Source organism: Halictus rubicundus, chromosome 3 (assembly GCF_050948215.1).
Source record: "Halictus rubicundus isolate RS-2024b chromosome 3, iyHalRubi1_principal, whole genome shotgun sequence".
Taxonomy (NCBI): domain Eukaryota; kingdom Metazoa; phylum Arthropoda; class Insecta; order Hymenoptera; family Halictidae; genus Halictus; species Halictus rubicundus.
In genome coordinates, this window is record NC_135151.1 from 1868117 (window position 1) to 1881310 (window position 13194).

General features: G+C 41.1%; 1 protein-coding gene across 2 annotated transcripts in view; it reads right to left on the bottom strand.

Annotated features, from left to right (window-relative positions):
- Nucleotides 1-13194, bottom strand: part of Tdg (Thymine DNA glycosylase) — a 614020-nt gene that overhangs the window by 8676 nt on the left and 592150 nt on the right. For both annotated transcript variants that reach the window (XM_076784776.1, XM_076784775.1), the window contains one exon: nt 11326-11475. In XM_076784776.1, coding sequence (XP_076640891.1) covers nt 11326-11475 — 150 coding nt within the window. The remainder of the gene's footprint in view (nt 1-11325; nt 11476-13194) is intronic.

Consider the following 13194-nt stretch of genomic DNA (forward strand, 5'->3'; position numbering starts at 1 on the left):
ATAGGGATAAAATGTTTCACTGTCGAAGTAGACGTTTTGTTCAATCTCGGAGGGGGTACGTGGCGTCACATTATTCCCTCTACAAGGAAAATCGAGCCACATTTAGTGGTAGAGGGGGAAGCATTTCCAGGGGACCTGTCCGCCTTTAAATCACGCTATGGGTCCGTTTTTGTAAGCTACTTTCAAAAGTTTTCGGAAGCTACTTGAGGGGCCCTCGAGATGCCGCACAAAAGGCAAAGTGTCGCCCATCGTTTGCTACCTACACCCCAGAAGCTTTTTCACACCCCTCAACACCCCAGAGGATGTCTACGCACGCCCCTTCTAGATCCAACTTGCAAGAGGCCTCGCAAGGCCCCAACAGACGATTGGCTAGCGCAGCCGGTGAAACCGTTTACAACCCTAAACGTACGTTTACGACCCTACCGAAATCACGACCTAGAAATACGGGCATCATATGGATAAACCGTGCGAAACGACGACCCTTCATGGCTCCCCACTCCTTCAAGCTAGACGAATGTTCGACACACACCTGCGAACCACTCGACTCAGAACCACCAATCAGGACCACACCGAGTCGACAATAGACCGAACACAACCAGAATCGACAGAACTCGGAGAACCACGATAGAGAGAAATCGAACGTCGCGACGCGTAGATCGTGTTAAATCGCCATAGGGAAACACGATCGGCATATCGTTTGTCACATCAACTTCGCCAGTGTTCCTCAATATCGTCGTAATCCAGCGAAATGTGATTTACGTTCCCGCCAAATTCGAGGACGTCACATATTTTGGTCCTCCGAGCCGGGTCCAGGGCTGTGGAATCTGGGTCCATCGTCGACGAACATCAAGCTATCCAAGCAGCAATTTGGGTCCATAACGGAAGTGCCAACAAGAAGATTTGGTTGTGCAGCTAGTGCAACATCTTCAACAACAAACGGAGCAGCAGAGTCGGCCGTGTCTTGAGCACTACCTCTGCAACATCCAGACCATCAAGGGTGGAGTCAACTGTGCGATAGTATAGCATCATCAACGTAACGGATTCGGCTGTGCAAAGACAAGCCATCCGAAGCATCATCATCGTCGCGTCGTTGAGGAAGCGAGACCGTCGCCGACAGCAACTACTGCGCGAGAGTGACTTCGTCGCATCCGTTTATCGTTATTACTATTACATATACCCCGGTGGGGTACCATCTTAACCAGCTAGCTGTTGCGACCTCCTTGAAAAATGTCTACTTAAATTGCGTCGCAAAGATTAAGCGATGACGAGTATGCTCGTCAAACACATAGTATGCGTGGCTGCTATAAGTTGTATGCGTGGCTGTGTTAAGTTGTAGAACATTGTCGCGAAGGAAAAAGTTATTTCAAATGACCACAGGAATGACCCCTTTCAAGGAACTACAACATTTTTGGGACGCCCTGTGTACGAGCCCGTAAAGGCTTCAGTGATGACTATCAAAAGAAAACAATACATTTGCAAAAAAAATTCATAGTATATACAGTTCTGCCATAATAATTATTTATATATTTTTATTTATTCCTTTTATTTCGTCTCGGCCTCCAAATATTTCAAACAGCTTGAAGTTTGCGAATATATTTTAGTTTTCATTAAAAGTGCAATTTAAACAGCAAATTGTAACTACTTTTTAAGCATGACGTGTATACTCGTGGTAACACAAAATATTGCCACTTCTTCATGACGAGTATACTCGTCGAAAACAGCTAACTGGTTAAATATATGTCCGTTACTTTTCTTTAACTAGATCGATGCGGTGCTTTTGTCTTGATCTTCTTTTTATGCGAGTTTTGTACATTTCTGCAGCCAACTGATTTGCGTGCAATTATAATAATCGAAAGGAACGGTTACAATTTGTGAAATTCTATCGCTAGAAATCAATAGACCTACGAGAAAACAGATTCTGGTAGAATTGCATGATTTTTATTACAACCGGAGCACTAACATTTTTCATAAATCATACCCGGACTGCATAGAATTCTAACGGCTGCTGTTTAAATGTACAATTAGATTTATTGTATTATTTTTTAACGGTACTGACAACGGTACTACAAGAAAAACGTCGCAACTCAAAATTTTTCATGGACAGATACCCCTGTTTCTGTTTTTGGTTTTCAAAGTATCAATTATATATTTGCAGAAAAACGTCACAACTCTAAAAAAATTAGAGAAATTGAAGAAAAAAAAAGAACGAAAGATTAATTTAAAGAAACTAAAAACATTAGTTTCTTTCATATAATTATTAGGTTTTATTTGTTCTTACTTGTAGCCACAGCTAGTTAAACTATCAAAGGACTTTGGTGCGCTCTCCTTTAAAATTTATATTTTTTTATTTGTGAAGTTTTTCTCGTGCTCGAGCGACATGCATATAATATAAGGAGGATTTATAAGTATAAGGAATCTGCACGAGGTCTGTAGAGGAGAGATATCGACAGTTTATCTAAGGAGCTGCGTAACCCCTAAACTACGGCCGTCTCTATTTTTTTTCTGCCGTGCATCTACTGTTTCCTACCAAAATCGTTAGCGCGCTTTCAAAAGCACATCTGGAAATGATCAGACGTTCAGGAAACTGGCCTGGTCGGGTCGTGAAGAAATATCGGAGCGAACTCGGTCGACCGCACGGATGGCCATGTCTAAACGGTAGGTACAAAAACAAACCAAATTCTGGCTCCGGAGCGGCTACAGTACGGTTCAGCATAACACGACTCTAAATCGGCCTTAATGGCTGTTAACCCAATAAGCATCATAAGGGACAATGAAGAATAATGCTCTTATCACCAATTTTTACATCCAAAAGGAGCAATTTCAAACGGTATAAAGATAATTCATTACATTTCAGGAATTTGTATATATTTAAGTATGCTATTGTGGGGTCCTTGTCTCGAGGATCTTACGAACTGTAGATCGTAAGGAGTGCGAGGTGGGCTCTCTTATTAGAGGAGTTTAATTATAAAATAGAGCATCGTTCGGGAAATAGTCTAAGACACGTAGATGCGTTAAGTCGAAATCCGCTACCAGAGTGTATGTTAATGAATGAATGTGAGGATAGCATAACTGTGAGAATACGTAAAGCGCAGTGTGAGGATGAGAGTTTATAACCGATTTTCGAAGCAGTGAATAAAAAACAATTAAGTGGGTTTATAGTGCGGAATGGACTTTTGCTTAAAGAAATTGAGAGTGATGTGAAATTAATAGCGCCACGTGCTATGAAATCGCAAATCATTCGACGCGTACATGAGAACGGTCATTTCGGGAGTGCGAAAACGGAAGCTCTAGTTAGAAAAGACCATTGGTTTACAGACTTAAAATCAACAGTTGAAAAAGTGGTACGCAATTGTGTTCCGTGCATTCTTGCTGAGAGAAAACATGGGGGACAAGAAGGATTTTCACATCCCATAGACAAAGGAAGCATTCCATTAGATGTGTATCACATTGACCATCTCGGGCCACTTCCATCCACGCGGAAGAACTATAAACATATTTTTGTGGTCGTGGACACATTTTCAAAGTTTGTGTGGCTGTATGCTACAAAAAGTACAACTACCTCCGAAGTAGTGGAACATTAAAAAAAAACAATCAACGATTTTTGGAAATCCTCGGAGAATTATCTCTGATCGGGGCACGGCCTTCACTTCGAGCGATTTCCGGGAATATTGTAAAACGGAAGTAATAGAACATACCTTAATAACAACGGGAATACCAAGAGCTAATGAACAGGTGGAGCGTGTGAATGGGACACTTATTTCAATAGTGACAAAATTGTCTGCGGCCAAACCGGAAGAGTGGTATCGTTTTTTAGATACCTCATAGAAGCATCGGTACAACGCCATTTAGATTATTGTTTGGGACACACCCAAGAATGAAGGATAATACAGACATCCGCGAATTGATAGAGGGAGAATGGATAGATATGTTCCAAGGTAACAGGGAAGATCTGCGTAATCAAGCTAAGGAGAGCTATTTTAAGAGTTCAGCGCGAGAATCGTCGTGGCTATGATAAACATAGGAAGAAGGCTCGGCAATACAAAGAACTGGTGGAATTGGTGGCCATAAAGAGGATCCAGTACGGTCCGGCTTTGAAGTTTGCGTCAAACTTCAAACGTTTGCGTCAAAATATTTAGGTCTGTATCGTGTTACAAGAGTCCTAAGGAACGATCGATTTATGGTATACAAAGTGGGCGAGCACGAGTGTCCGCAGCAAACGTCAATTTTGGCGGAGTATCTGAAGTCGTGGATTCATGAAGCTAGTGATACCGCATCGGATGAAGGATAAACAAAGATATCTGAGGGCAGATATCGTGCAGGATGGCCGAGTGTGGGGTCCTTGTCTCCGAGGATCCTACGAACTGTAGATCGTAAGGAGTGCGTGTCCATGTTATCGGTATGAATGAGTGTTTGCGTGTGGACATCGTTTTCGGGGATGGACATGCAGGGCAGAGCGTTGTGAGTCGTGAGAGCGTGAAGAGGTCGAGTTCAAGTCTAAATAGCGAGCGAGCGAGTTTATCATATATATTCTTTTGCTTCTTTTTTTTTTTATTTTTACTCTGTTATTCAATATTCTTGTTTTTACTTTCGTCTTCAAAAGAATCAATCCCCGTTCACTTAAAATCCCTACACTATTTTAAAATATCGTGTCATATACGCTCTGGTAATAGTGGCCAGGATAATAACGCGTATATACAACATGCTGATAATGCAAATGGGTCAAACATTTAACAAAGAGGTTGACATCGGTTCGGAAGACGCGTATTCTTTTCTGACAAGTTTCTTGGTTTTCCATTTATTTCGAACCAGTTTAGCGTCTTTCTGCAATTTTCTTTATCATGGCAAATAAGAGAGGCAAGGAAGAACTTACGCGAATTCGATCGTGTCGAAAAATTGCCCTTGCATGAAAGAACTGTAAAGCTTTCGTTGCTTGAAGATAGTCTATACAGATGATACACAACTATCGGGCTGGGACAGCCTCGCGGTCGTATCTTTATGAATCTTGGAACAAAAGGGGGGGGGGGCGGCGGGCTCCATAAGTATGCGATCAGTTCACGTCCCTAAGACCCGCATTGCTCGAGGTGGCAACCTTGCTGATCAGAAAAGGGTCGGCGAGCATTCGGACATTGTAATTCCAGTGATTTAGCCGGCGAACAAGTTTCGAACGCTTCTCGTTCCGTGATCTATGCGTGCTCGTGGTGCACGCACCGCTAGGAGGCGACACGTGGATCGCGATTGGCGCGCGCGGGAGAGAATTTCAGGCGTCGTGGTTGGCAACAGTGGAATGCCGCGTGCCCGATAGTCTCCTCGCAGTGTTGATCGCACGACGAACCGGCTTGAACGTCGACTTCGATCGGGAATAGATTTTCGGATGGTCTTTCTCTGTATCATTCTCGCGAATATCTCCCCGTCGATCGGAAGTACGGCGATCGTTTCGTTACGTCACGGAGGAATGCGGAATATTCTGCGATCCCGGCGAACGATATATCGTGAATCGAGGCCACCGAGTTTTCGTCGTGCAACTTGTCGCCGCTGACTAACACCTATACACGGTAAGTACGCCGACTTTTATCAATAAACCAGGATCGTCGACCGCATTATCGACCACGTGCCCCGCTCCGCGTCGCTCGGCTTCAATTCGGGCACGCTCGTGTACGTTCGACTTGCCGCGTTTCGTCCTCGCATCCGAACCACCGGAAGTCTCGGATCTATCGGCTACAAGGTTCGAAGGGTACAACGCACAACGAAGCTCCGACACTAGCGAGGAGAACGGATGGTCGAAATACACAGTGTATACTTTTGTACAAGTTGGTCCCATCGGACATCGGACCCGCGAGTACAGTTTCGCTTAGCTCGTCGATTATCAAACGCGCCGCTCTCTTCGCTAGTGTTGCAGGTACTTTCGCAGCCCCATTGTACTGGTATCATACAGGTACACTGCAGTGCATTGATACTGCGGTACTAGCGAAGCGTCGAAATAGAATGTATACTTTTATACAAGTTGGGCCCATGTAGAGCCTACACTTGTTAGCAGTCGATCATCAAAAGCTCCAACGACGCTTTTCGCTGGTATTGCAACTCCGTTGCACTTGTATCCTAATTCGTAACAAAGAAATATCCATCAATAGCTCTCATTGTTCCGTCGCCCGGTAATCCCTAAACTAGACACCGAGAATCCTATCGCGAAGTAGTCACTGCTGGTCGTAAAGGCTCGTACAGACCTGAACATTTCGACGAACATTGCGCCGCACAGCGAACGAAACGCAAAATCGACATTCAGTTCGGCGATCCGAACGGCGCGATTTTGCGTTTCAGTCACTGTTCGGCGCAATGTTTGTCGAAATGTTCAGGTTTGTGCGAGGCTCACCCGTTTGCGTTCGTGCGCGCAGTCGATCCATCGCTTGTCGGTTTTTCGACATACATCAAAGGCCTCGTACAAACCTGAACGTTTCGACGAACATTGCGCCGAACGGCGCGCCGTTCGGCGCAATGTTCGTGGAAATGTTCAGGTCTGTACGAGGCCTAAGGTTAGTTGTTATAGTTTCCCGCGAAAATGCCGGAACCTGTTTTCATAGTCTTCGAGAGATCGTTCTTGGATTAAATCGAACCGTATTGGAATTGCTGGCAACGCGTGAAGATTCTCCTCTTCGCAACATTGTTGACGTTCTGTTTGTACTTTGTACACTTTTCTGGCGGTGAACAGTGATTGTTTTTAACGTTGAATCGGCCCCGGAGTTTTTCTCGACCGGAATCGAACGCACGGCTGGTCTCGGTTCGGTGTGCCGTTTATCGCGGAAAGTGTTAAGAGAAAACTGTTATTTATTATTTATTATGTTTAGTTTGAATTACCAAATCGATCGATTTTACTCGGTTGTTTGCACCCTGATCCGGAAGTAGGAAAAGGTATTCGAGGCGCACAGTCATATTAGCTGTCCACTATACGCTTATGTTACAAGCCTGAAGCGATAGAAGTGGGGTGGACAGCTATTGTGACTATGACCTTACCTTAACCCTTTACACTCGAATCCATTTTAACTCTAAAACGAAACATTTCTTCCAACCTATAATATTTCCCTCCTATATATATTTTTTCATGTTATACATACGAAAATTTATTAAATACGAACATATTTAATAATGTAAAAAATATTTTGAATAATGATACAGGAATTTTTAGTGGTGCCTTACAGTCGCCATTCGAGTGCTAAGGGTCAATCCTTTGCGGTTTTACGTCGATGTTGATTTTTGTACCGGTGGTGTACTTATTTTACCGATTTCTATTACATCTAGCAATAATGCCAGAATTACATGGTACGCGAAAACATTGTACTATTTTTCAATTGTTCAAAATTGGTAGTAGAATTTGCACGTTGCAGAGACAATTCTGAAATAAAAGAGAGAAAATTCTTTGGACAAGAGTTCTTCCTTTGAATAACAGACTGTAGTGCCAGTACATTCTCATGCAAATCACGCTCCGTGGAATCGAAAAAGATATTTTGACTTTTTGCTCTTCGGGGCGATTATATCAACGAGAGAGGACCTTTTTGTTTACAACTGGCGGATCCATGGAACGGTATTTATCTCGAGAAAACAGAGTTATCGAGACGAACCGAGAAACACGAGTAAACGAACGGACATTTGCATAAAGTACTCGACGATCGAGACACGCGCTTTTGATTCTCGATCTCGAATCGTGTTCACTATGGTCCGGGAACCCGCTTATCGTGGCCAAAATTGTCATAGCGTTATTTAAAGAGTTATGCTCGCAGTAAAATAGGTCGTTGAATTCGTCTTGATATCAGGCATAAAATTCCGAAGTCAAAAATGTATAATGACATGTCAAAATTCAAGTGACTTTGGAATTGAAAAAAAAACAATTTTTCTTTTTAAATTTTTTATATTCAAATTTGTAGGAAGCTGAATACTGATTAACTTTTATCTGAAATGATTTTTTGTCAGATCATCAGAAATGCCTGAAAATCGTAATGACAGTACGAAAGTGGTGCAGGAATCCGCTATTTGTTTGCTTGATCAACATCAGAAACGTCTATGTACATATCAACTTTTGATGAAATACGATAAATAGAAATGCAATAAATATAATTAAGAGAACCGATATACAACTAAAAGACGACAAAAATATAATTGCCAAAATTTGGTTGTTAATGTATATATATTGGTAATTATTCATAGAAAATGAAATTTAAAAATACAACTAATAAATTTAAAAAGAAATTAACAAATTTTCCACAATAGATCCTAAAGGAAAGGTATAGACACTAAAAATATATATAAAATTATGCCCGGCAGTTAGTTGCAAACAAAACTATAGAATTCTTAAACTATAACGTGTAATATATCCGAATATGTCAAAATCTCACGATATGCTTTGCCGTTTTTGTTTTATGTTAATTTGAAGTTTTGTATGCTAGTAATGAATAAAACCAACGTTGAAAATCTATACACAAATAAATCTACTTTATTAAATGTGAAAATAGTGCATATACCTTGGTAAGTACCTTCTAATACACAGAATTTTAATAGAACAAATATTGAAACACTGCTCTACAATTGATGTAATAGAATTCGATTTTTGGCATTGTCTACAGTGCGAACACATGGGAAAATTTTTTACAACAATCTAAATTTGGTTACTAATGTATATGCATTGGAAATTATTCACAGAAATTTATCAATGCAATTAATAAATTAAAAAAAAATTAACCATGTTTACGCACAAAAATGATTGTTAATGATTAATAATAATAGTTGTCATCCTAATAAGCATTTTTGTGCGTTCATTTATTGAAATTCGTATAGTTTTAAAAGTTGGACGAGACTGGACCTAAAACTTGTCTGATTCTTCAACAAATGTTTCAGCTTTCTTATATGAAAAACCCGACAGCTAGAACTTTTAAGCACTTTTTTAAAACCTTTTGCGAAGTTTGAATTGTTGTAAACATCGCGCTATTTACACATAAGTTAAAAAATGCTTTCGACGCAATTACATAATCAAAATACAACTAATAGTATACATAAAGATGTTCTACAGAACTATTATTTGATGATCTATAATTGATACTGACAGAGATTAGTTTCACTTTGAATTTCAGAATTTTGATTTCAGCACGCTGTACGCGGTTACACAATCGTCTAAAATGAACAATATTTTTGATTTTATAGTTTTAATGTGTCGTCACTGTGTAAGTAAAAAAAATCTGCGAAGCATTAAATTTGAAAAATTGAATTTTGGCCATGTAAAATGGGTTCTTGGACTATATGTAGTGCGTTGGTTGGTACGGGTCGTGTAACCTCCGTTCACGCGTGTTCAGGAGGAGATTTTTCTGGATCATTCCACTGGGAACGAAACGTAATCGTCTGTGCTGGAAATGAGTTGGTTCCTGTCCTCCATGTGTGCACGATATGTTGAAAAATTCTTACGAGCTTAGACATCTCAGCGGTCTTAACCTCGAGACTGAAACGTCTGCTGCGGACGAAGACTTTTTTAAAAGCATTATACTCTGTCGATTATACTCGTTGAAAAAAAGTTAAGAATTAAAAATGAAGAGGATATGTATCGAATTTTTGTTAAATACAAGAGCTGTGAAACTACGGTCTGCGACTTCTGGAATTTAATTCACTGATTTGATTTCGCCAATATGGCGACTTTAGTCCTCAAAGGGTTGACACAGATCAAATTAATTTGATTGAGTATTGTTTCGTGTATCTGCCACGGATTGAAAGGGGATTATAGGTGTATGAAAATCATGTGGAGGGTTGGTTCATACTCTGTGTGTGTGCGTAGAGGTTACGTTTGTGCTCTTACCGCAAAACTGCGTCAAAATTCAAACGAAAGTTACTAAAAGGTGAATACCTTTTCCCGGGGAAATCTGAAATTGCCCGAACACAGTGCGCAAGCTAATGGAAACTATTCTCGGAAATTAATGTTAAACGATTCTTGTATTAATGGGGCGAGGATTGAATTCTTTTTTTTTCCGATGCTTCTCGAAACACGGGCATCCGATTCGAACCCCCTAATGAAAAATTATTCGAGTATCGTATCGATCTATATCGAAAGTTGAATCTCCGGAGCTACGAAAAAAACTTCTCTTTCGAAAGCAAATGCGACGTGAAATGTGATTGACGGTTCTTTTTCGAGTGCAGGGGATGTTCCAATTAAAACTATGGCCGACTATCCTTCAGGTAATATTACGTCCGTCGAATTCCGAACTTCCATTCAAAATAACTAGCCACTTTCGAAGGAATATTTATCGTCTATATTTATTAGTTACCTAACCCAGACACTGCTTTTGCGATATTGTTGATAATAACATAGCTGCAGGTTATTTTATATTCCGAAAAAATCACAGCCGCAGGAAATTAGAGTTCCATTACAGAGAAGAATCGTTCAATAAAAGATAGCGTCACCGTCTTATAATGTTATCTTTGTAATGAAAGGAAGAATCGGGAAACTATCTAGACTTTTGCTTGCCAATGTGCAAAATCTAAGAAAAATCGGCCACGATTAATTTCCTGGATGCTTTGCATACGGTCCTCCGTATTTGCATAAAAATCCTACGATAACTTTAACTTCCAGAACAGTTGTTTAGCTATCCTCATCGGAATTTATAATGTAGAAAGATTTTTAAAAAAAGTTCCACGGTCTATGCTTTAATCCTAGATAACTAAGCAATGTATGTATGTGGTTAACGTTTTTACTAGACAGTGGATTTTTACGAGAAACTAAAAATTGTCTGCTTTAATTGCAAGATGCAGGAGCTACATATTTTTCAGTTTCAAATGTAATGTATTACAAAAATATGTCCACGCACTCCTGCATATGTTGTCTGCACAGCAGTGTAGCACTCAGAACCAATAATTTAAAGAATTGCACTAAAATTCTTTATCACAATATTACCATTGTAGAACACTTCCCGACTGAAAAGAGCAACTTTTCAATGGCAATCGTTGTTTTCTACATGGTGAGTTCTTCAAGGTTAACGCAAAACCTAGCGTTGGTCAAATGACCGGTCTGAAATTTTTTTGTTGTACAATCGATTCAGCAAAGTCGGAGTTGAGGCTCTATATATTTACCGAAATTTTGTATACATTCAAAGAAATAAATTTGTCGAATAATTCCTCATGGATGCGCGTTTACAATTTCAGTAATTTCAAATGAAAAATACTAGAATTCGTAATTTTCACGGGTGCCGCAAATCTAGTGTTAAAATAGCTCCGAGTGCGAGAGGTTAAAAAATTGTTGGGCCGTTTCGACGGGGTGATAATAATTCTAATTAGCGGGTGTATTGTTGGTGGTGTACTGACCTTCTTTGATTTCTTTTCTGGTGAGATCGGCGCTGCCTTTAGTGGCGCGAGCCACCATATTTGTGAAACCGATACCGAAGCGCAACAGCTTGTAATCGTCATCCGCCGTGAGTGGTTCGGGTGTCAGTCCGCTCAGGTGTAAACACTTCCCTGTGGGAGAGAACAAAAAAAAAGAAAGCCGGTTTAATTGGACGTTAGAGATGTCGAAAGAACCGGGTTGATGCGCGCGCGTGCTCGGAACGACGATGTTGCACGAGCGCCCGGTTTTTCCAAGGTTCGCGGGAACCGCGCCAAGAATCTTTGCCGTTTAAGTTCGACCGATATCCACGGGAGAGGAATTTCAATGGTCTGGGTCAAACATTGTCGACAAACTGTCTGGAACTTCTGACTTCGTTCCGTAAACTCGTGGCGATAAATCGGCCGCGTCATCAGCCGAACAAAATGGAAAGTGTGCTCCCACGGCCAAGCCCCTGGCGCCGCCTATTATCCTGTTACGTAACCGGGAAAGACGAGTTAACTCGACGCCACCGTTCCACTGTCCCCTTTTGTCCCATTACTTTTTTCCACTCGTTGTTTATCACAAATCGCTCCAACTTTATTGCCATTGCTCTCGATTAACGCTTTACCAATCGACCATGATTCAAGAGTCTCTTACCAAATATTAGCAGTCCCTTTTAAACTGAAGTAAAATTCTACTTTATTTTTAATCATTCGTTCTGCTTTCATTTAATTCAGACATACAGTGAATCTGCGTTGTATGTCTGCAGCCCGGGTCTTGTCGTTGTAGGGACGCTATTCTTTGATGCAGTGCCGAACGTAGAAAAGCGCAGCGATAGTCACCGCCATTCACAGTTCGCCGCGGTCTGTAAACACGTCATAATTCGCGTGTCCTACGAGTTATCTGTCAAAGTCACAGCGGGAAAATGCTGTCGACGAGACCCTACTATTCTTTGATGCAGTGCCGAACATAGAAAAGGGCAGCGAAGCTCGAGAACTTCTTTACTTTTTCATTATTTTTTTACGAGACATTCACCAATGTATTTGTTGAATATTTATGTTTAACCCTTTCACGGCACCGCGTCGCGAAGCGTGCACTTTGCACGTCGGTAGTCTTCGATGTTCGGACTACCGCCGACTATAGTCGGCACCCGTACACACAGGTCGTCTCACGGCCGCCGACTATGGTCGGCACCCGTACACACGGGTCGTCTCGCGGCCGCCGACTAAAGTCGGCACCCGTAACGAAAGGGTTTTAAATTGATACCAAACACGATACAATTCGGATCATATTTACACTAACCTCGGTGGCGGCGGCTCTCGAGCTTCACGACCCCTCACGGGGTATACCCCGCGGTAGTGGGGATAATTCCGCGACAGCTAACTCAGAAGTCTGGGCGACATACATCCCGGATTCACTGTGTTCGTAAATTCTTCCGTAGAGTGTTTACAAGCCAGCTTATGTTAAGCGTAACGTGGTCTAATATAATTTCTTTTCATATTGTTGTCTAGTAGAAACAGATTAAGCTTCGTTTTGACAGACAGCATTTCAGTGGAAAAATCTGAAAGTTTGCGGGTGATGAAAGCGTTAAAAATCGTCTGTTTAGTATAAATACAGTAGACAAAAGCGACGTTGCAACATGTTTTGATAGAAGACAGGTGTGGAAAACAATGTCACTGGGAAACGATCGTTTATTCTTAACGTTTGCCTATTCAATCGCTTTCGTTTAACTCGATTTATTATTCGTGCCCGCGTTTATTCAATTCTATTGCTCGCAGGTTGACAAAAGCAATATTTTAGCTATCGGGATTATTAATCGGTTATATATTGATCAGTTGCATCAGCAACTGTCTTCTTTAATTTCGATTAAA